Source organism: Pimephales promelas, chromosome 4 (assembly GCF_988280905.1).
Source record: "Pimephales promelas chromosome 4, fPimPro1.hap1.1, whole genome shotgun sequence".
Classification (NCBI taxonomy): domain Eukaryota; kingdom Metazoa; phylum Chordata; class Actinopteri; order Cypriniformes; family Leuciscidae; genus Pimephales; species Pimephales promelas.
In genome coordinates, this window is record NC_142772.1 from 40,899,085 (window position 1) to 40,923,519 (window position 24,435).

Consider the following 24,435-nt stretch of genomic DNA (forward strand, 5'->3'; position numbering starts at 1 on the left):
TAGTAAAACATTTGGGAAGAAATGTAAGTGGACAGGCCTGGCAAAACCACGAGCGACTGCTTACTGACCAGTGTTAAATAAGCCTGTGTAGGTCTAAGGGATTTGCTTTATTGTAATACTTAATATTAAATTGAGTACTTGCAATATACACCACTGTTGAAAAGTTTGGGGTCAGAAATGGAAAAAAAAAAAAAATCAGCAAGGATGCATTAAATCGATCAAATGTGACAGTAAAGACATTCCGAATGTTTCAATTTCTGTTTTTAAAAATCTTTATTATCATCAAAGAATCCTGAAAGAATGATTTCTGCATGCGACACTGAAGACTGGATGCTCATCAGCTTTGCCATCACAATGCATTACACTTCAAAATAAAGATTATAAAATTGAAATATTTCAATATAGTTTTTTGTTTTGACAAATAAATGCGAGCATAAGAGACTTATTTTTTTTTTTTTAAATCGTACCGACCTCAAACTTCTAATTGAATAAAATAAGATAAATAGGCTTAGGAGGGTGAACTAACTTGAGGGGAAAGGCTTTGATAAAAGCACATTTGAATAGTTTATCAGTTTATGATGATATATTCGCAAAAATTCAGAATTCAGCTGGCGCTCTGAACCAACCTCTGACGTTACAGCAACACATCTGATTGGCCACTGCATTCATAAGTTCAACAGAGTTGTGTGTGATTGGTTGTAGTGTGCAACAATGTAAAACTTATGATGTAACCGATCCTTTTCATATAATCTTATTATTAGATTTATTTTAAATGACCCATGGTCGGAAGGCTCACACGCTCCGTTTATGACAAGATACATATACATAATAAATAATAGTAACTTAAATAATTAATTAAAATAAAAGGTTTGTTTTCCCTCCAAAATACATTTCTCCTTCGGATCATATGCAATAACATAATTCACTGAATGTGACCTAAAATGACTTTCTCTATATGAAGGGCGTCTTATGCGCTGCGGACAAACAGGCATTTTGCGAGAATCAAACAGGGCGAGTGTTTATGGATTTCACAGATTGCTTGAAGGAATAAATAAAGTTTCAGTGCTTGATGCGAGAAGTCTCGCTTCCCAAATGAGAACCAAAAAAAATCTTTTAGAGAACTTTAGAGAAAAGGGAGATCTATATTACCTGAAGACATGCAGCTATTCATCACTATTCATCATTAAACAGTCAATAAAGAACAGTGCTTTTTGGCAACTGAGCATGTAGTTACAGCATCTACCAACAGGGGCTAACAGGACTTAAACAAATCCTGAACAAATAAAAGTCAGTGTATGAAAAAGCTTTTCTTATACTAACCTTCTCTATTGTGCATTAGCATCCATCTCCACCAATTTACTCTTTTCCTCCACCCTTTACAGGCAGCGCCGTTTGCAGGTCGTCTGAATATCATGCCTGCTCCGCTCCACTATAACCTCCATCTCTGCCAGATGAACCCAGCTGCAGAAATTCTCATTGGTTTTTATGGTTTGTATACACAATGATGCCTGTGTATGCGAGTGTGAGGAGTCAGGCAGTGAGCTTTCACTGAGGCATGAAGAAAGAGGGGAAAAAATCAGTTAAAAAATGAATGAAAGTGGAAAAATGATTCTGGCTGCTGGGGCTCAGTTGGTTTGTCTGGAATTCTCTTTCTCTCTCTCGCTCTCTTTCCTTCTCCCTGCATCTTTCCCTATCCACTTTACATCTTTACTCTCCCTCTACTGTATGCCATCATAGCTCAGTGGCCTTTTCAGTGTTTTTAGAATAAAAGATTGTTTGTTTCCATTCCCTTCATATGTTCCTCTTTCCAGAAGCACCAGTCTGACAGCATCAGTGTTAGAGAGACACCCCGCCTGAGGTCAATCCGTTATATGGTCAGTATACAGTAGCACAGCTATTGAATATTATATATTTTCACATAGTATTGCCATCTATATGTGTACTTTTCAGGGTGTAGATGAAAGTTTAGATGGAAAACAAGGGGAGAAAGCTAGTTTAATATAGAATTTGTCTTAGTTTCCCGTCACTCCTTAAAATCCCCCAGGAATCAAAATGCAAGTTTTTTTTTTAGCTTTTAGTGTGAATATGTTAGCTTTAAAGTTAAGTTAGTGTTTCAAAACAATGACACAATTCACATTAAAGCCCCGTTCACACTACAAGCGACTTTGTTGCTGCAGGTCGCCAGTGGCTGCGCTGGAGGGCGTTCCCACTACTGGTTGACTAGTAATGTTTGAGTGACATTCACGGATGTTAAATACGTTTTCTTGCCGCTTCAAACAAATATTTTAGAAGGAAAAGTCGGTAACACTTTAAAATAATGGTCAGTAGTTAACAAGTAGCTATGCAGGAAGTAATAGGTAGTACTGCATTAACACCTAAGTTAATACTATTAACTAATATGGAAGCAATATTAACTAAGCATTAAGTAATAGGTAATTAGTACAAAGGTAGTTCCTTGGTAGGTATTTGATTGTTACTAAAGAAATATATCCTCATTGAGAACTACTTGTGAACTAAGAAATAATAACCAATTAATTACTAATCACAAAAGTAACATGTCTAAAAAGTGAACAATTGTGGGGGTTTTATACTCTTAACGTGGTCATAACATTTCAGAAGCACGTGCCTCAAATGGGTTCTTTGTGGAAACCAGTTTATGAAGTTTATATATCCCCCCAAATACATTAGCTAGGTTGAGATTGTGACCACTACTCTTGCCAGGATGGACGCATGTTCTCTGTTTATTTAAAACTTAAACATAAAATAATCCTAATAAAGGCAGTTTTTAAAAATAAACCTTAAATAATTATGAAGTGATGCTGACACTCTCATGATTGGATTAGTTCACTATTGTGAGCTCTATTGAATGTCAGTCACATACAGTATATCTCAGACTCCAAAGACCTATAACTTTATGTTAGGCTACAGTAGCTGCCTGAGGAGGACTTCTCTTTAGGACATGAATATAAACATTGATGTTCACTTGTCAAAAACAATTAGCATCTTTAATGAAGAAATTGGCTGCATTTATGTTACGATAAGCGCAAAACCACATCTTCCAGATTACAGTGTTTGTTATAATATTAGTGCCTCACAGAACCTGTACAGTATGTGTCAAATATAAAATTAAATTACTTGAATCATTTGTGAAAAACATGTTAACTCCTCACTAACTACTTAAGCGTTACCTTGTTATCCTGCAGGAACTACTAGTGATGTGGCCCATTATTTTAAAGTGAAAAACATGTTAACTCCTAACTAACTACAAGCGTTAAACGCTTGTAGTTAGTTAGTAGTTAGTTAGGAGTTAACATGTTTTTCACTTTAAAATAATGGGCCACATCACTAGTAGTTCCTGCGGGATAACAAGGTAACTCCTAACTAACTACAAGCGTTACCTCGTCATCCCGCAATGTTTACACAAGGTAACGCTTGTAGTTAGTTAGGAGTTAACATGTTTTTCACTTTAAAATAATGGGCCACATCACTAGTAGTTCCTGCGGGATGACATGTTAACTCCTAACTAACTACAAGCGTTACCTCGTCATCCCGCAATGTTTACACAAGGTAACGCTTGTAGTTAGTTAGGAGTTAACATGTTTTTCACTTTAAAATAATGGGCCAAATCACTAGTAGTTCCTGCGGGATGACATGTTAACTCCTAACTAACTACAAGCGTTACCTCGTCATCCCGCAATGTTTACACAAGGTAACGCTTGTAGTTAGTTAGGAGTTAACATGTTTTTCACTTTAAAATAATGGGCCACATCACTAGTAGTTCCTGCGGGATAACAAGGTAACGCTTAAGTAGTTAGTGAGGAGTTAACATGTTTTTCACAAATGATACAAGTAATTTAATTTTATATTTGACACATACTGTACAGGTTCTGTGAGGCACTAATATTCTAACAAACACTGTAATCTGGAAGATGTGGTTTTTCTGCTTATCGTAACATAAATGCTGCCAATTTCTTCATTAAAGATACAAATTGTTTTTGACAAGTGAACATCAATGTTTATATTCATGTCCTAAAGAGAAGTCCTCCTCAGGCAGCTACTGTAACATAAAGTTATAGGTCTTTGGAGTCTGAGATATATGTGACTGACATTCAATAGAGCTCATAATAGTGAACTAATCCAATCATGAGAGTGTCAGCATCACTTCATAATTATTTAAGGTTTATTTTTAAAAACTGTCTTTATTAGGATTATTTTATGTTTAAGTTTTAAATAAACAGAGAACATGCGTCCATCCTGGCAAGAGTAGTGGTCACAATCTCAACCTAGCTATTGTATTTGGGAGGATATATAAACTTCATAAACTGGTTTCCACAAAGAACCCATTTGAGGCATGTGCTTCTGAAATGTTATGACCACATTAAGAGTAAAACCCCCACAATTGTTCACTTTTTAGACATGTTACTTTTGTGATTAGTAATTAATTGGTTATTAATTCTTAGTTCACAAGTAGTTCTCAATGAGGATATATTTCTTTAGTAACAATCAAATACCTACCAAGGAACTACCTTTGTACTAATTACCTATTACTTAATGCTTAGTTAATATTGCTTCCATATTAGTTAATAGTATTAACTTCGGTGTTAATGCAGTACTACCTATTACTTCCTGCATAGCTACTTGTTAACTACTGACCATTATTTTAAAGTGTTACCGAAAAGTCTAAATATAAATGGAATCAGTACATAAAATGCATAATATTAAATATGAACAAGAAACAGTGAGTGCTATTTGCCATCGTGGCTATTTAACTGCGCAAACGGGCAAATACCGGTCTTTCTGGGTTCCCGAAACCATTCAGCACGGAGTCAGGACGGTGAACACCACTGTATGTACACGGAGATATATCATAAATTATAGGACAGTTTATGACTGCTAAAACGACCTTCTCGTACTGAATTCTTTTAAAATTGTGTGAACACGAAGCAAATTTTCCCGTGAGTGAGACTGGAAAACCAGGAGTGGGTCAGGAGTGGAGTGATAACAGAACGCTTAGAGTGGAGAGAGGAACGTGCTTTTGCTCCAGTCCAGGCTTTGATTACATCTCCCTAAGCAGGATTGAACACCTCGTCCTTCTGAACCATTCAAACTAAAATTAAAGGGGCCATGAACTGGCTTTTTTTTTTATATATATATATATATCGTTGTCTGAGGTCAACGTATGACGATCGCTTAGTTTTACATTCAAAAACATCAAAATGAATAAGTATTATGCTATTTTTTACCCTAGTTTTTTCGATGGTCCATCTCTATACTTATTAAAAGTAACTTTGGAACTACATGTCAACTAGCAGTCTCATCATTTACTCACCTTGTTTCAAACCTTTATTATATTTCTTTCCTCTGCTGAATACAAAAGAAGATATTTTGAAGAATATGGCTAACCAAACAGCTGATGGACCCCATTGACTTCAAAAGTATGAAAAAAAAAAAAAATCCTATGGAAGTCAATGAGGCCCATCAACTGTTTGGTTAGCCATATTCTTCAAAATGTCTTTTGTGTTCAGCAAAAGAAATAAACTCATACAGGTTTGGAACTACTATGGAAATTACACTCTCGACTTATCTTTCATACCGACACTCTGGCCAATTATTTGAGTATAAAATAAATATACGCTTTGTAGGCTATATTTATTTTGTATAGTGTCGGTATGAAAGAAAAGTCAAGTGTGTAATTTCTGCTCCACTACGGAGGTTGGAAAAATTGTGACCATTTCCAAAAACAAAACGATCTGTTGTCCGTTAACTGAAATTTTGCCAGCAAAAATGCTATTTTTTTTTTCCGTTTTTTTAAACAATGCTCATTGCAGCTATATTTATGGCATAGACTAGCACCCAGGGACCATGTTAACTAGCCAAACACTTCAATGATGGATGGACGGAGCAGACGGATATGTGGTCATTGAAAAGACAAAAGCAGAATAATAAATGTAAAGATTTTCTCTATCCGGTCCAGATCTGGAAAGTGCTAACTAGCTGATTAGAAGGAGACAGCAGAAGGCCAGAGAGGCACAGATGCTCAGTGTCTATGGAATAACCCTCTCAATTACAGCACGGCCAAATTGAAACGGATCCCGATTTAACTCTCTTTCCAATACACCTCACGGCAGCTTTCCCAGTCCGTCTATCTCTCTCTTCGGCGATGGCCCTCTCTGAAGCAGCACGTCCAGATAGGCTGCCAGACGCAGCAGGGAGACCATCGATTCTCAATAACACCACTAATGACTGCACACTGCCTGACGCATGCTGCCATTACTTGAGGTGAGGGCCGGGACCGAGGGCAGGCCAGAGCGTGGCACGCCAGATGGAGCCAGTTAGGGATGGTTATGAGGATGAATTGTTTGTCAGTTGGGGAGAAGATAGATAGAGAGAGCAGGAGAACGAATTTGCACGTCAGAAAGACAGACAAAGATAGAGAGACTAGAGGGACAAGTAACTTCGTCGTCTTAATGCAGGACGGACCAACTTCGGTCTATTCTTTTTCAGTTTCTTTCACTTCTTCCTCGCCGTCTTGATCCATCCCTCATTAGCAGGCGTCACTCCCATTAATGAGTCCAGACCGCAGGTCAATACGGCACTAGCCTCAGAGTCAATACCAGTTACCTACAACACAAACACTCAAAAGCTGCACTTGCAGAAAATCGATATTGTGTAGCAGACCTGTCCCATCACCACTCTCAGCCTACTCTCTACAGCAGTGCTGACATACACGCTCTTTCCCGTGAAAATATAGTGAATAGTGACTGTGGAGAATATTCTGCATAAATAGACTGAACAAACTCTAATTGACATACAGACACTATCTGAATTTTTTTGAAAAGCAATCCAATTCTGTCATGAAAAGTCACCCGAAATTCAGTGGATAATAATGTTTTGAATAAAGAAAATGAACTCAATTTTTCAAGGAATTTTTGCATAAACATTTGAATTGCAAAGTACATTTGTAAAATACAATTTGAAGTGTAAATCATCTGCTGCATTGAAAAATATTAATAAAGACTAATCAGATACTTGTCTTCTCGTTGTTGTAATAATAATAAAGTTTTCTTTTTCAATTAAGGCCGTGTGTCCACCAAAGCATTTTTAGCCGGCTGAAAACGTCAGACCCTCTGCTTATGACGCCGTGCTTTGGGCGCTTGAAAGCGTTTTGGCAGCGCAGCATTTTTTTATGTTTAGACGTTTTGTTGCTATGATACAGAATATCCGCAGCAGTTGAATGTTGTGACAGTGTGTCGGTGTGGTATTAGTCCCGCCCCTCCTCCACCGTGATTGGACGGCTGGGTAAAAAGTGACAGTGATGAGCGCTGCGTTTTATCCAAAGTTGAACATTTTTCAACTCTCAGCGACCAGTAAAAACTCTGGCCGCTCGGCGCTTCAGCGTGAAAAAAAACGCTCGGGGCCTCGGTACGCTCATGGCGTTTAAAAAACGCAGCGCTCCCATTGAAAACATACGCCAGGAGCGTGGAAAAATGATTTGGTGGACACACGGCCTAAGGGTAATATGTGTTTCATTAGCCGCCTTTCCACCGCAATTACCAGGAACTATTTGTCCCAGGAACTTTTTTCATAGGAACTTTTTTTGCCCCAGACTGCTTGCTTACTGCGTTTACACCGCGGACTAAAGTACCGGTCCGGGGCGGGAACATTATGTAGTGACGTTGAACTGCGTGCGACTGCTCCGCGTTTTGAGTTTTGTATGGAGGAGATTCAAGCTTTGCTGCTTCTGTGTGCGATTGGTTTACTAACGAGGTAATTCACAAAACGGCAGAAAAGATGTGAGCACCCAAAGCGTATTCAGAAAGCTCGTAATGCTAGATATAAAAGTAGACGTTTGTTATCAGCGGACATTGACAGTGAGATGGATGGACGAACGCGCGCTATAGGGCAGAAAGGACAAGTGATAAGAACCAATCAGCATGTTCAGCGCAGAAGTCCCACCCCAAAAGTTCCCAAACTCTGAAAAAGTACTACCTCTCCAGCAGGGAACTTTTTTTACCCGGAACTTCATTTAGACCCATGGGGTGAATTCATTTAGACAATGAAATGAATTAAATGAATTCATTTAGACCCTGGTTCCTGCGGTGTAAACACACCGAGTACCACCCCAAAGTTCCTAGTTCCTCGGGAAAGTTCGGGAAAATAAATGTGTAAAATGCACAAAAAACTACTTATAACTTGAGACATTTCTTAGTGAGATCAATCCATCCTTGTGTATGAAACATTGCACACTTCATCAACATTCAGCGAGTTTACTGAAGAGGACTATAAGTAAATAGCAGACAGGTATGCAGATATACGGTCCAACCTTTATTCCATACATTTTTAAACCATGAATGTTCATTTTTTTTCACGCCTAAAGCTCTACTTGTTTTGTATACAAGAGTCTAAGAAAAACAACTGCACAACACCACAAGGTCGACAGAAAGAGTCTATTGCCACCCCAACAATTCCAATATGTTTCCCAGATGTCCAGGTTTTGTGGCTGGAGAAGTGTTGACTGCTAAAACAGTTCCTTTATGACCTGGAGGTTTATAGCTGTTTGTTTCATTGGCTCTTAATTGGACAAATGAATAACAGGTATCCAGGTTCTCACTTTAGAACTCCATTTTGACAACCGTCCAATCAGAACTCTCTTAATCCTCTTTGCATAGATTGCATTACCATGACCGCACCCCCATTTGATTGGACAGCTCCGTCACCATGGTTTTCAACCTGGAAGTGGTTCAGTTTAATTTCATTGTTTTTTTTAGAAACATTTAAAAAGCCTAACAAATGTACAATGTCATTTCGTTCCAAGTAATATCAACAAGATATTTACAATATCTTTAAATTTTACATAAACCAAACAAGAATATTGTAATGCATATTTGTCTGCATATCTCAAACAAAAACAAAACAAAAACTCCGAAATGTAACTTTGTACATGGTCAGCACTGAATATCTCCAGGTACCATAGAGCAAATCAACTGTCAATTCAGATATGTAGACATCCATATCCTGCAGCTCACTAGTTTAAATACAGGGCAGAGAGAGAGAGAAAAAAGAAACTTAATGCAAATACATAAAAAAATGTCTGTACATGAAGGATAGGAAATGTACAAAGAAATTTCAGAATGTCTTTTCACTTGAAAACCGAAAAGGCATTGGATTAATAATATATTAATATCAAATTTCTGTTTGGTAGTTCACGTTTATGTCTCATCTTCGGAGCTACCTACTCATTTCTTCTACTCCAATCAATTAAAAAAGCCGGTTGATGTGCTTGTTCCAAGGTACAAATCTTTGTACAAATTACACATTTATTTATCGTTTACTCTACTTTGTGTGAAAATAAGTGCATGTTGCCTGTGTCCAACTCAAGTGAGGCATTTTCCTTCCTAGTACGTTACCGTGCCTCCACTTCTTTGGGGTTGCGTGACGGTGAGTACTCCCGAGGGTCCTGGGTGGTGATTGGCGTAGTCCGTCTTGGTGACGCTGGTCTGGCAGCACCAGAGGGTACCAGAGGTGGTGGGGCACTTAGTGCTGCAGTTGGGGGTGTCCGGTTAAGAAGTCCATTATGTCCTGTTGAAGGGCTAAGCCTTGGGTACGGCATCCCACCAAGGTGCGACATAAACGGTGGCATGTGTGGTAAGTGTCCTTCGATGGGCGACTGGTGAAGTTGGTGAAGCCTTGCACGATCCAGTTCCTCTCGTAAATGCATCCGTTCCCTTTCTTCAGCCTGTTGCCTCAGTCTCTCCTGTTCCCGCCGAACCTCCAGAAGGTGTTCGTGGTGCGAGTAGTCATGTGCCTCCCGATCCCGATAGGCCCGTTCTGGATCATAGATGCCAGGGAACCGGTGTCCAGGCTCAGAGCGAAACTGAAAGTCCATGCGCCGCTGAAGGTCGAGGTTTCGGTAAGCCTCTCGTAGAGGATCCCACGAGAACGCCGGATGTGGAAGGCGGTCTCGACCTGCTGCAAGAGGGCTGACTCCCATAAAAGGTGCCATGCGGGTGCGTTCAAGCGCATTCAGACTTCCCATTTGATGCATGGCACTAAGAGTGAGCGGCAGTGAGTGTGGCATGGGGACTCCGTGAAGCGAGGCCTGAGTCGGAGGGTCACTACAGCGAGGAGACGGCGGGGGAGGCTGGGATAGTACAGGGTGGTGATGAGCTATTGGTGTTGTTTGATGAGGTGGAGGAGGGACATGAGGCTTAGGGGCAGCTTCAGATCCAATCACCATCACGTCCTGCTCTTCCTTGCGTTCCTCCTTGATCTTCATGTCGTTCTTCACCTTGTGTAGCAGATCCCCTGAGCTGGTTTCCTTTCTATCCCTCTCACTTTCTTTAAGCGGAAGCGGTTGTGGGATACCCATTTTGATTCCTGCGTCGTTAAGGACGTTTTTCGAGTAAGGAGAGGGCGATCGGTGAATGGATTTGAGAGAGTCATCTGAGGAACGCCTGTCTGTGATCTCCTTCCCTGGAGACCGACTTTCTTTCACCTTTATGTCTCCTAAAATGGCTGCCTCTCGCTGGCGCTCCAAATGCTCTTTCTCAGGCTCCCGGTTGCGGTCGGCACTGCCGCTGCGGTGTCTGCCAGAGTCAGTCGAGTTCTGGCTATTTGAGCGGATCAGGTTGCTGATCTGGTAGCTAACTGGAGCGGAAGCTGGAGACGAGCGGTTCGAATGGCGATTGCGATCTATAGAGTCTCTGCAACAGGAAAGAACCCATCATTAGTTGCATTAGTAGACAAAAAGAAGGCAAATGAAATCATGAAATCAGCAACACCAACCTGTCCTTTTCTTTCTCTTCTTTCCCAACAGAAGAGTCCCTTTTTTCTCTCTCCCTCTCTTTTTCTTTCTCGCGCTCCCGGTCTCTGTCTCTATCGTGGCTGTTTGCAGAGCTGCTTCTTTCTGCGTCTGCAGATTTGGGCCACTGTGGAGGGGTCGGGAAGGAGGGCGGCGTGCGGTGCAGCCGATTCCAGGTGTCGTGATGAGGACTACTGAGACCATGCAGCCCTGGACCCTCTTTGGGTCCAAACACACTGTTGGCCCCTGAAATAACAAGAAACGTAACATCAGTGTGTCAGATCACAGTCCAGTTCTATCAAGGTTCTGCATACACAAACTGAAAGGTTAATGGGGTAGTTTCTTCTACAAATGGGGTACACCAAGGGCTGCTTTTTAAGACTTTTCAGCAGAGAACAAATGAATGACCCAGCGGGCTCAAAAGCTATGAAAAGCAAAGCGTTCCATAGAGGTTCTATTTCAATGCAATCAGTTTCACTTAATAAACTCCCGTTCAGCCAATGAAGGAAGAAGGGAGAGGAAATGAGATATGGCAAACCCCTACTTTGCGAGAAACTAATAAATGCAAGAGCAATGATCAACCAATTGGGTTGCGAGTTTGAGTTGGGGTGTGAATTTGGCAAAGGCCTGTCAGCGGTAATGGCTGCCTCCCCCCGTTTCCCTTAACTCTCATTTTGCATTTGCAGCAAAGCTAAGTGCCTTTCTTTCATTCCCACCTCCTTTTTATTCCCTCTGCACTCTCTGTGGTCTACAGCTAAGCTGTGCTGCACTGAGCTGAGCTAGAGGCCGGGGGCCAGGGCTTACCGAGGGTTGGGTTGCCTAATCCACCGAAGGCACTGCTTGAAAGGTTGCTGAGGCCGCCAAAGGTACTGGAGCGACTGAATGGATCTGCAAAATGCCAAACAGGGATTAGCGACGCGGGGCCGGAGGTGCCCGACCATTCCAACCGGCTTTTCTCTTACAAGCCAGCTTTGTTTTTAGCGTCACTGTTACTGCTGCTATTCTAACTCCCTAAGGGTTGTTTATTTCTCCCAGTAAGGTTGTTGGAGAGTGTTCACTGGCTGCGGATTAGGTAGCGAAAGGTGCTGGCAAGAAGAGCGATACCTGATTGGAGTGCGATTGCTTTGGACATTTGGAAATGTCTGATGTGGAAAATGATTAAGTGAAAGCTAGCAAAACAGCTTGTGTGTCTCCCATTTCCTCTAAAAGTTTATGTGATCCTTGCATCTACTTACCCCCTACCCCTATTAAGCTATGTATTAATACTTACCTTGCTAGGGATGAAGGAGCCAAAATAATCCATGCAGTTGCATTAATATATAATCAAATAAAATACAAAACAAACAACCTCTAGCCCACAGAACTGAAAACACAATTCAGTGTTTTCCATGTGGAACAAGCATTTAAATTCCTGAACTCCAGGAATGGATTTATGACTAATCCACAGTGTTCTTAAATAAGTAAGCAGTCATTTAGCAAATGCTTTTATGCCAAGAAATTCACAATACACTAATTCACATGAACAATCCCCCTTGGAGCAACCTAGAGTTAAGTGCTTTGCTCAAGGGCACACTAGTGACAAGTTCTTGACTTAGAAACCAGAAGCCTTCTGATTACCAGTCTCGAGCTTTAACTACTAGGCAACACCTCACCCAACTCTGCATTTTAGTTTTCTCTCCATTTCCTATGGGCCCCAGGTGTTTACAAATTCAAATTGGATTGACTTGAGAGCTCACTGTGTGAAATCAGCATTTATCACTAAACTCAAATAACATATCTGATAGAAACGGTAGAGGAACACTATCTGAATGAAACAGAGCCCAGTGAAAGGGGAATGATAGTAAAATAGACTTGTACTGTATATTGTTGTACAAAGAGAAACAATGGTTGAGTTTTGGTCAGAATGGTTTCTGACACAAAATGTGTGTGTGTGGTAATTTGGTAAATAAAAGACATAAGAAATAATAATGATAAAAAAAACAGTCACTGCACACTATTATATCATTGTATTGCTTTATATTATATCTTGAAAATAAGTGTATTTTGACTTGTTTTAATGACTTTGCTTTTTTATAATCCAAGCCTGTTCATCAAATAAGTAACTTTCATGCAAGACAAAATAAAAAACTAAAGTGTTTTTGCTTAAGTTTATCCTGTTTTAAGCAGGTTAAGGTATTAAACAAATTTACTTTTTATATAGAAAAAGATATTTTATTGTTAAAAAACATTTTGAAAGTTGAGTTAAAAGGGTAAAATTAGAATATCTGACCCTTTGGGGAGACACTTCTCAGCCGACTGATACCACACTAATAGGCTTTAGATATTATACTTTATTTGACGGGAACAAAAACAAGGCTATGAGGGATATTAGTATAATATTTTCAATTTGTCATGTGGAAATTTGTGGAAAGCCGTGCTTTAATAGCTGAATGATCATCACTGAGGTGTGCAGCACTACAAACATATGGAACAGATTGCTTTTCTGCCATTCTTTGCCTTGTTTATGTTCGCATTAAATAAAAAGTGATTTCAACATGAGATGAATGTATTAAATTTGAATTACAGAAGGACATAGAGAAGAAGAACTATTTAAAATGGTGGTTTACTTACACTTACCTGCCAAATGGCTAGGAGGCAGGAAGCCGGCGTGGTGAGGAGACGGCCCATAGGGTGAAGCAGCTGGATGTCCCGATCCTATAGAATACAGTAAACAGTTAAAAAAGCCAAACAGTTACATTTTTCACCACGACAGAAGTAGATGTAGTCTCTATATTGTAAAATACAAGAGACTAAGGTTAGTTTAAATACTTTCTCCTATTCCAGTTTAATGTGGAGAGACAAATAGAAGCCAACCTGGCTCTACCAAAGGTGTGTTTAGAGGGAAACCGAGTAGTTTACCCAGACAATAAAAGGACAGTGATGTCTTAGATTGAGTGTTCAGGTTGCATTTCAAAGGGTCAACCGTCTATTCATATGTCATTTGTTACTGTGTATCATTAATGAAGAAACCAATTACAAGCTCCTTCATGACACCACGCTGCATAATTACAATCCAAAGGGCAGACACGCTCTTGTTGCCCTTCAACAAAGAGCTTCCAGTCAATTATATCAGGTAAAAGCATTTATATTCATGCCCGTATCCCCAGCTTTGAGCCAAGACAACGTACAAAATAACTACATGCAAATGAGAAAATAAAAATCCATGTTTATTATACTGGAGCCATACCAATAAAGATATTGCAGTATAATTTGAAAGATTACATATTAATAATCTGCGGGGGGCACTATCTTGATTGGATTATAAATATAGTTTATAAGTGAAATTAAAATCGCTTTTATATAAGTAATATCTTAAAGTGGTCATGCAGGTCTAGCAGTGATTTCAGCAGGAAGCGTTGTGTAACTGCATCTGTTTTTATCTAAAACTGTCATCTTTTTCATTTCAAGAATTTAAAGTAAATACGACGTGGTTACACTCTATTACACTAAGTCTTATTAGAATATTAGTAGACAGTGTTAGAGTTAAGATTAGTAGGATAAGTTGACATGTAGCATATTTAGTAGAATATCTGCTGAAGGAGCATCCAAATAAAGTGTTGGCAGGTGTTAAGCAAACTCTGCTAATACTCTAATGTAGTTGCAAAGTTACTTATTGTTAGTAGAATGTCTAAAGTGGACCATTGAAATAAAGTGTTCCCTGAAATGTTGTTTGTTACTCAATTTACAGGACATTCAATGAGAAAAAAATTGTACGCATTTGATTTTTTAGCATAACCTTATGCATATTGAGACTAGGAATGTGTACTGAGAGTAAATAGAGTCTAGTTTTATTGGGAGTTTTCTTCACACACACCTGTTGATGAGAAGAGGGGTCTGGCCAGGTCATGAGGGTAGGGGAACCCAGGGAACACGCCTGGAGCTGGAGGACGGCTGAATAGATCAAGTTTTCCATTCATGTCCAGTTTATGCGGGTCCAAGTGCATCTGCTTTTAAGGGACAAACGTCATTTTGAGGTTATATTCAACGTGACTATGATATATGTGTACATTTGTAAAACTGAACCTACTGAAAGGTTTTCTGAACCTTTTCTTGTCTTCTGAGATAACTTACTTTCATCTTCTGCTGATGATGGTAGATCTGCCAGGCGATTTGAACATGCACAGCACACCATTTACCTGGCTTCTGACATGAGCAAAGAAGAAATTTCAAAGCATTAGTAGAATTTAATGTGGAACATGCAGGGATTTGAAGGGATATGAAAATATGATGCTTACTCTTACTGAAGTCCTAAAAGGATCTGTTATCTGTTAGGAAAGGAAATAGAGAAATTAGAGAAAAGTTCAAATTCATGAAATGCTGAAAACACCACAATCCTCAATAGTTTGTAATGACTAATCTCTTACCCTCGGGTCCTTCGGAAGGAGTGTGTGCGGGACCGTTCCTGGTCTTGCTGCAACATCAATAGGGTTTGAGGCCTGGAGAGAAAATTAAAACCTTTTTAGAAAAAGTGGTAACACTTTACAATAAGGTTCATTAGTTAACATTAGTTAATGTATTTACTAACATGCACTAACCATGAGCAATAAATTTGTTACTGCATTTGTTCATCTTTGTTAATGTTAGTTAATGAAAATACAGCTGTTCATTGTTTGTTCATGGTGCATTAACTAATGTTAACAAGATTTTAATCAAGTATTAGTAAATGTTGAAAATAACATTAACAAAGATTAACAAATGCTGTACTGTATATGTGCTATTCATTATTAGTTCATATTAACTACTGTAGTTAACTAATGTTAACTAACGAACCTTATTGTAAAGTGTTACCGAAAAAGCTAATGGAACAATGGACATAGAGGTCTGTTTCTTTACTATTTTCAATTATGAACAGTTTAGAGATATTATGCTGCATTGCATTTTTGGCTGCTTGGTGTGATATGACTAATGTCTACCTGGCACAGAAAACATCTTCATTTTTAGGCCAGGAAAAAAATGCAGCTTAACCAAATTTTAATTTTTAAAAATTCATAGAGGTTTTGTGGCTTGTAGTCTGTGTGTTAACTTTACGGTAATCTACTGTGCGCTAGATTAAAATTAACTTTTTGCAGAAATAGGCATTTAAAAATGATTAGCAAATGAGCAAATCACGGTTCATTGCTTTCATGTAACTGAAGCCCTTAGGCTATTTGTAAACTCAATGCTTTAAAAGGAAACATGTCAGCTCAGGAATCTGTGAATCATCATGGGTGTAGCAAGTTTGAAACTTCACTTTAGTCGCAGGTTTCATGGATGCCACAGTCATTTATTCTAATAAACTTCATACTTGTTGGAAATTCCAGACTCGCTCTACCTTTGACTGTTAGCTAACATAATAGTGAGAGTTATTTGAGAAGTGCCAGGTAAAAACCATTACACACCAAGTGAGTGAAAGCAATACACATTGCAAAGAGAGAGACACACACACACACACACACACAGCTTAAGACCACATTGCTAAGTCTAAAGTTAACACAAAAGCCTCCAGCAGGTTATTGAGCCTATGCCTCTTTGCATAATCCATTAGTGGAGAAAGTGGCAGTGGTAGATTTCTCCATCTGTCTGGAAATGAAGCTGTGTGGGATTCGAGAGCACTCTGAATACTAATAGTGAGGTGAGGCTGGGCTCTAGATCAGGGGACATGCCACATTTATACTCATTATAGAGAATGTAATGTTAACAATACCAGGGATACACAGGGAACAGGTAAACATATTAACACCGTGGAAGCTCTTGTGACCAAAAATCATTGGTAATATGTAAAAAAGAACCGTTCTATGACTGGTCAACCACCCGTGATCACGACACCCTGAACAGCAAATAGAGTTCAAATACTGTACCTAATTTCTCAAATTTAATGAACATTACTTTTGACTAAATGAAAACATTAATTTTGGTCCCGATAAAAAATGTATTTCAGTGAATCCTGTAAAACATTGAAGAGGAAATTTAACTTCCATTCTCATAACTGAGAAAGACTTTAAACTAATCCTACACTAACACATTAATATTTTCATGGTCAAATGGCACCTGTGGCATCTGTGTGATCACACTACCAGCCTTTTATGGGCCACATTTTTCAATTTTTCAATCTTAAAGGTGCTCTAAGTGATGTCGGGTGACGTGACTTGTATTTTCAAACAAACCCTCCCTCCTCCTCATCATCTCCACTCACCCCCCAAACCCCACCCCCAGGGCCTTCTTGTCAGTTATTGGCTGGAACAGTTTGTTATGTTTCTTGGAGCGGGTTGCCACACTTTGTTTTTGTTGCCATTTGTGAAACCTGGGTTGTCTGCATAGACCGCGTTTTTTTACAGTGTGTTTAGGGGACAGGCAGCTAGCGGATAGTGAGGAGATGTTTGCTGTATGTGACAAAAAATGTTTGGGCCTAAAAAATGTGTGACATCACTTAGAGCACCTTCAATCTTGAATCAACGACAGTACATTCTCTCCTTCTCGTTCTGCTCAAGTCAAAACAGTTATGTCTAGGTCTGTTAAGGTCTAACCTTTGGCTGGAAGGCGCCTTGCAATGAACTGAAGGGCCCTGAATGTGGAAGCAATGGAGGCATGCCCGGCATCGTTGGCGGGTAGGAGGGAAAGAACTGCAAAAAAGCCCCCCCAAAAACATGTAAAAAATTTACAAATAGGCATATGTCTCAAAGTTAACAATTGATTTCAATCTGATTCATTTTTCAGTCAAAGCAAGGGTAATGCGGTCAAAAAAAAGTTGCCACTTACATTCGAATGTCTCAAGAAAGGATTGTCCAGCTTTGGGGCGTACTTGTCGAACTGAGAGAGGGAGAGAGAAAGAGAGAGAGAGAGAGCACAAATTAAAAACATATCAACAAAATCAAAGGCATCTGTGACCAAAAACATGAGAGAGCTTTACTGCAGAGTGCTTACATAGTCAAATAAATAGCAGATGAAGCTCAAATAAATTACACCCTTTTAATAAAACAATTACACAGTAAAACAGCCATTCAATGTCACATGAAAGAAAACCACAGCAGCCGCAGCTGGCACAGGGTTCACAGAGCCGACTCGGGAGTGTGGGAATACACTCACACAAGATTGCTAAACAAATGAAAGGCACCCTTCACTTCCAATTAAATGGATGTGTCATTCCTTTACAGTTTAGAAATACATATAGAACAGAAACTCTTTCAAGTCAAGTTCAAGTTAAACAGGACTATAGGATAGCAACTAGAAAAAGCATGTGATGAGCCAGGAAAAAGCTGTAATGGTTTATGGAAATAATGTCATGTCTTTAATCTTAATTTTTCTTAAAATCATTGTAATAAAAGGCATAAATGTTATACAATGTCCATAAACATATTAAAAATCCATTTATGTTAATAAAGCCTCAGTCTAAGTGTCCAAGTCATTCTAATTCAACTGGTTCAAGTTTTTAGCCCTCCGAGTTCAAGTCATTTCTTTTACATAAACACACAAATCCTTTACAAACCCACTTATATAGTGTTGTTTCTACAGGAGCCTATCATCTTATGTCTCAGGCGGTGGTAATAAAACTGGATCAACTCTTGTGTGAGTGTGTGTTTTCTATAAAAAGCAGGATGTCTTGAACCACAGCCCACTTATGATACAGACTTTACTGTATATTCCAACAGATCAGCACGCATAAGCTGCTTTTATCCTGCATTGTATGAATGTATGGTGATAATTAGCTTAAATCAAACACATGAGTTTGCCCTGGCTGGGAAAATTGCTGATCTGGCTTCCAATTGCACTTCTGTGATCCTTCTGAGGGCTGCACACCTGCTTTATGGTTAACACTTGCCGAGTAAATACAGCAAAGGTTTATAGTGGTCTATAAAAAAAACAGTGCTTCATAAATCAGAGCCCCTGTGTCACAGCGAAATCAAGGCTCAATATTACATCTGTAAACAATTAAATCTTTATACAAGGAAAGCTAGGAAGAAGGGAAGAAAGAAAAGGAAACAAGAAAGGCATTATATAAAGTGTGTTACTGTTCAAACTCAACATGAAATGCCATTCGCTACCCACTTTACTTTTTCGAATGTAACAATAGGTAGTTTTCCTTTGTCAGTAAAGGATATTTCTTCTTTGGAATAACATACACCAATGAATTATGCACAAATGAGACCAGGAACATGCATAAAGGAAGTAAAGTGGGTAATTTTTTCTCATGTTGACATTTCTAGCATAGTTTCTTAAACCAAGCACAAATGCTTTATAAAATCAATCATCAGTGTATTTGTCAGTAGAAAACATCACATTTAAATCACATGGTGTTAAAAGAAATTCAACAATAGCAGTTCAGCAAACAAGACATCTCGTAAAACATTTGAGCATTCATCGTTATTTCAGTGTTTCGATTTCTGATGATGAAACAGTTCTGTAACCCATACAGCAAACATATGGCATGTTTAAGCTAATATGCAAACAGATTTTAATCTTTGGAGATGGTAATCTATGATTTAAAAAAATGTTTTACTTTTCATCTAGTGCTCTGACATAATATCTTTTGGATTGGTTGACAGCAGCAGCGATGGCATGCAGATAAGGCGCTCTCGTTCCTGTTTGAATACGCTTCAGAAATCTGAATGCATTTTATATGGCTAGCTAACTTTGAGGAGCCGAATTTATCTGATTACAGACTGCCAAAGTTTGCCTCTAATAGCCGCTTTGCACACGGAAGCAATTACGCTTTATCAAAACAACCCCGCTGATGTCATGACTTTCATCTGCGGTGAGGTCATAACGTTTTGACCGCAAGCTTTGAATGTGTCACATAGAAAGAGTTCTGTCTGTACCTCAGTCACGCCATAAGACTCTGTCTGCCTCCTGTTTTCCTCAAACAGCCCCCAGCACTCAGACACATCACCATTCTGCTCATATGAAAGCAATAAAACATCTCTGGCGCACACACTATAAAAGCGCAATGAGTACGGCATAGGAGCAAAAAGGGTATTTATTAGGGAAAGAGCTACAATATTTGTGGCTGTCATGGGTCAATTCTTTGGATGATGGGTATCGCTTATGTCACTGAGATGGCCTCTGTTTGAGATCTGGCCTGGTTCAGGGTAAGCCTTAAGCCTCAGCAGTGGGTTGTAAACTCTATTACTTATTACACAACAATTAGTTCCGGTGCGCTATTAGGATCGGATGAACGCTGTTCGCATCAGTCAGCTTGTCAGTGTTTGCAATGTTCCAAAAAGGCTGCCAGTCTGTGCGTTGCTCCCTTGCATTGAACTGTTTTTCGAGAGAGGAGCGACAATAGACCAAATGATGTGCCATATATGCCAAATATAAGTTACTCGTGCTGTTAGCCTGAATATCAGCACGATTGTGATTCGGCCACACGATTGTCAGCGTCAATTGCTGGAAGAATACGATGGCCGCATGGAAAGGGCTCGTTTTAAATAGGTCGGAGAATTTTTAGGGGGAATAAATAGGGAGGTAAGGAAGGGTGTAAAATCTATCCGTTTTTTACTTATCCTCACATTTCTGGCTGGGGTACGCACCATTGGAGGTGCAGTAGGCGGCCCAATGATGGCTGCCGGGGGCAGACTGGCAGGGAAAGGCGTAAAGGTGTGCTGATGCGTGTGTTGGTGCTGGTGCATATGCTGATGTTGGTGAAACTCAGCCCGGAGGAGCGACACAGGGCCCAACGGCGACCCTGTCGCCCCTGGAGCAGGCCCCCGACCTCGCTCTGAACTCTGAACCAGGAAGCGGTTGTTCAGCTCCTGCCGCAGAAGATCATGCTCTGCAAGAAAGGAGAGCGAAGGGAAAAAGGAGGGAAAGGGGAGAGATGGGGAAGACATGGGAGGGAAAAGAAAAAAAAGGCAAGGGCGGCCAGTGAGTTTTCACAACAGCGGTAGGAAGAAGCGAAAGAGGGTAGTCACCTGGCTTTCTCTGTTTCTCCAATTCAAGGTGTGAGGGTTTTCTACGTGAGGACTCATTGGTGGAGGTAAGAGAGTTGCCTGTGACAATGTGCCAATCAGAATCCCCGAATGAGGCTGGCAATACATGATTGGTTGGTTGAAAGATATCAACAGGCTGGTATCTAAAGACAAGAGAGAACCAAGAGTCACCTCAGCAGAAAACACACACACACTTGCCCCGACATACTGTACACAAACTCTTAGAAGGACTTAAAGGGATAGTTCACCCCAAAAGGAAAATTCTGTCATGACCCTCATCACCCAAACCTGTGTGAAAAACTTTCTTCTGTGGAATTTTGACCAAAATATATTACAATATATATATATATAAATAAAAAGTGTGTTCCACAAAAGAAACAAATGCATACAGGTTTGCATACAAATTTTTCATTTTTGGGTAAACTGTCCCTTTAAGAGCCCTTTTAAAGTTTGAAAAAATTTGATTGATGCGTTTAAAAGACATCAATATATACTTTTAATTTAAGAGTCTACACTTGGTTTCTTACGATAAACTAATCTATGTTTTTTTTTTTAGTGATGGCAGCTAAAGAAAGGATTACACTGTAGATGCTAACTGCATGTTAAAATATACTATTTTTTTCTAAAATACCTTGTCATTCTATACTTCATCCTTAAATTTCGATCAGCATGTTGAACTAAACTGTCTAGAATTGGCATCTAAAAGCCAGTAATCAACAAAAAAAAATTATACTTACCGTACAAGGAATGGCAGAGATGGAGAGGACAGGTATAATTTATCATCAAAATTTTTGCATATAGCATATATTGTATCAAACAAGGCATTTCAGATCTGACATAATTGTCAAAAGTGCCTGAGGATCCAGATATGAGAAAATAACAGTGTAGCTTATTTATTACAGGTAACCTATATAGTAGAAACTGGTCACATTTTTCACACGCTGACCTCTGATGCATGCCTCATCTCGTCTCGCACCTCAAAAAATCTTGAAAAGAATGTGAATTAAGGGCAGTTCTGTTGTTACTGAATACTGTGCCTGTAAAGTTGTCTTTAACAAGGATTATTTGTCAACAAGCTGAGGAATTTTATTCCAAGCAATTAAAGTACAGTAACTGCAGGAACAGTCACTAGATTTATGGGAACTAAATTCGTGCAAATTTAGGACTAGTATTACAATATGCTAATTTAAGTCTTAAAAATGTGAAATGCATATGAATAATAAACAATGTTTATATTTTTGTGGTCTCACATACCTTTAATTTTATAGGTCCAAGTAAAAAGTTGGTAAAAACTGGACCCTCCATTCTCATTGGTCAATGGATGCTAATGTAATAACAGTTTGTTTATTCTTGTAATAACAGTTTGTTTATTTTGTATTTGTATTACTTAGGTGGCTATTATGGTTTTATTGTAATATTTTTTACGCTTTTGGCACCTGCCCAGGGACTGCAGATGAGAATTAGCTTTTAGCTAAATCTGGTACAGTACATATATATTGTACATTGTCCCTGTTAAATAAATAAATAAATAAATGTCAGAGTAAAAGTTTATATTTTTGAACCTTCACTTCTGCAAACACTTGACTTTTTCTTCTACATCCTTTGAAAGGCACCTTTCCAAATTTAAATCAGTGGATTTGCAGCATTCTTTAGTGCAGCGTAAACTGTAAAGTGTACACACCTAAGTGCAAATTCATTATTTTTTTTAGCAATTTCTTATATAGCAGAAATGACGGAACCTACTGGTTCCCACACCAACTACATCATAAAAAGTGTACATCTCAGTGAGGGGATTCTTTTTTTTTTTTACCTGGATAAGGTGGTCCGGCAGGGTGTCCTGGCACCACCAGGCTGTTGGTCGGAGGAGGCAGTGTAGCAGGGTTGGCGAACATGGCCGGATGGCTGGAGATGTGAGAGGGCGAGTGAAGGGAGTAGTGGGAGGAAGGCAGACCGGCTATGGAGAGAGGAATTGGAGGAGCAGGAGACGGGAGGCCGCGGAGGTGATGAGGGGAGTGAGACAGGTGGTGTTTGGGAGGAAGATTCGAAGGGTTGTTGCTGTGATTACAAAGGAAAGACAGGATATAAGAAACAACATTCATATTAAGACAGTTTATGAATTTAAAGCTGTCATGAAGTTCAAATATAACTGTCAAATTTTCTGTTTTTTATTACAAAATTAAATTAAATTTTTTGACAGGAAAACGTAACAGTTAATTACATACTAGAGATGCGCGGTTGGCGTGATGACATTTTTTTTTTAAATTATATTCGGGCGGGTGGCAGACGGTTGAATCAATCACATAAAACATATATGTTGTTAAATATTGTTATAGATTATACCTACATCCAAATTAGGCAGCTATTATCAGCGTTAGTTGCTTTACAAACGGCACCCCATACAATAGCAGCATGTTGAAATTATGTGCCAAAATGTGTTTTCTATTAGGTTACATTGAAAATATTGTACAGTAGGCTATTATATAAGGTCAGGTTTACGGAGACGGAGTTCACTGCTGATATTCTGACAGCTTTCTAGTCTCGCGGCTGTCATCAGCAGCGCCTTGTATCACCCAATTAGCGGGCGGCGGGTGGGTGTGGTTTTGAAAATTGCGGCGGGTGGGTGTGGTTTTGAAAATTGGTCAAAAACGTTGGTGCGTATGGATGGCGGTCGGATGATGAGTTTTGTGATGCGGTTGTGATGAAATAATAGCCCGTCCGCGCATCTCTAATATATATATATATGTCATGGTCAGAATTACTGGCATCCTTAGCAAATATGATCAAATATGGCTGTGGAAATAAATATGCATGGTTTATCCTTTTGATATTTAAAAAAATGTTACCTTTCATTGAATTAAAACAATTGAAAGTGGGAATTGAAATCACACAATTATTGGCACCCCAATTGGCACCCCTAGAGTAAAATATACCTGGAGTATATTGCCATTCATTTACATTTTGAAACTGTTTTTGCAAACTAGGGACTAGGTAACTAGGAACCTGAAATTGATTGAGCTATTTGTCTGTAACAAAATAGCTAAAGCTTTGAAAACCACTTCCACCACTATTTAAGTTCTAATCAATTAAAGATGTTACAAATTTACCTGGAAGAGGAAGCGCGTCTATATTGTCTTAATGCTCAGCGAGGAGGATAGTTTGAGTAAAGGCATTATAAAAAAAAAGACTAACCTGATGTCGTGAAGACTGCTGTAAGGTGAAGGATGATGATGATGACTGATGATTGGCCGGCTGTGGTGTGACGGTGGTGGGAGTCTGTGCTCCAGTGAATGTGATTGGTTCCTCAGGAGGGGAGGGGTGGGGATATGGGGCGCAGATTCCTTCTTGATACTGAGAGGGTTTGGGGAGATAGGGTGTGGTCTAGGCGGGGGGGCTGCCGCCGCAGAAGGGGCAGGAGACCCCGTAGGGGGCGACGCAGGAGTCGGACTTGAGATCGGCGGGACAAACGAAACGTCGTTACTCTGTTCCTGGCTACGCTGAAGGCCAGACACTTTGGTCGAGCTGGAAGTTTTGGACCCGAGATTCTCATTCGTTGGCGTAACTAAAAAGGAAAGAAAGACAAAACAGAGAAAATGTTTTATTTAATAGTCAAATATTTTATATATTTTTTTAATACAGATGTCAAATGTAAAGGTTCATTCACACCAGGAGCGATAACTAAATATATCAGCATCC

At 39.4% G+C, this 24,435-nt stretch overlaps 1 protein-coding gene across 10 annotated transcripts in view; it reads right to left on the reverse strand.

Moving 5' to 3' along the window:
• Positions 1–8,304: 8,304 nt before the first annotated feature.
• The window catches only part of fbrsl1 (fibrosin like 1), a 313,681-nt gene continuing 297,550 nt past the window's right edge, over positions 8,305–24,435 (reverse strand). For 2 of the 10 annotated variants that reach the window (XM_039659993.2, XM_039659989.2), the window contains 13 exons: positions 23,932–24,301; positions 22,553–22,797; positions 20,323–20,585; positions 17,576–17,626; positions 17,344–17,439; positions 15,205–15,276; positions 15,076–15,105; positions 14,912–14,983; positions 14,655–14,787; positions 13,412–13,495; positions 11,606–11,689; positions 10,786–11,047; positions 8,305–10,703 (listed from right to left, as the gene is read on the reverse strand). In XM_039659993.2, the coding sequence (XP_039515927.2) occupies positions 9,404–10,703; positions 10,786–11,047; positions 11,606–11,689; positions 13,412–13,495; positions 14,655–14,787; positions 14,912–14,983; positions 15,076–15,105; positions 15,205–15,276; positions 17,344–17,439; positions 17,576–17,626; positions 20,323–20,585; positions 22,553–22,797; positions 23,932–24,301 (3,062 nt within the window). In that variant the 3' untranslated portion in view covers positions 8,305–9,403. Of the gene's footprint in view, positions 10,704–10,785; positions 11,048–11,605; positions 11,690–13,411; positions 13,496–14,654; positions 14,788–14,911; positions 14,984–15,075; positions 15,106–15,204; positions 15,277–17,343; positions 17,440–17,575; positions 17,627–20,322; positions 20,586–20,724; positions 20,886–22,552; positions 22,798–23,931; positions 24,302–24,435 lie in introns of all 10 variants that reach the window. The other 8 variants (XM_089130528.1, XM_039659990.2, XM_039659992.2 and 5 more) reach the window with 8 other exon arrangements.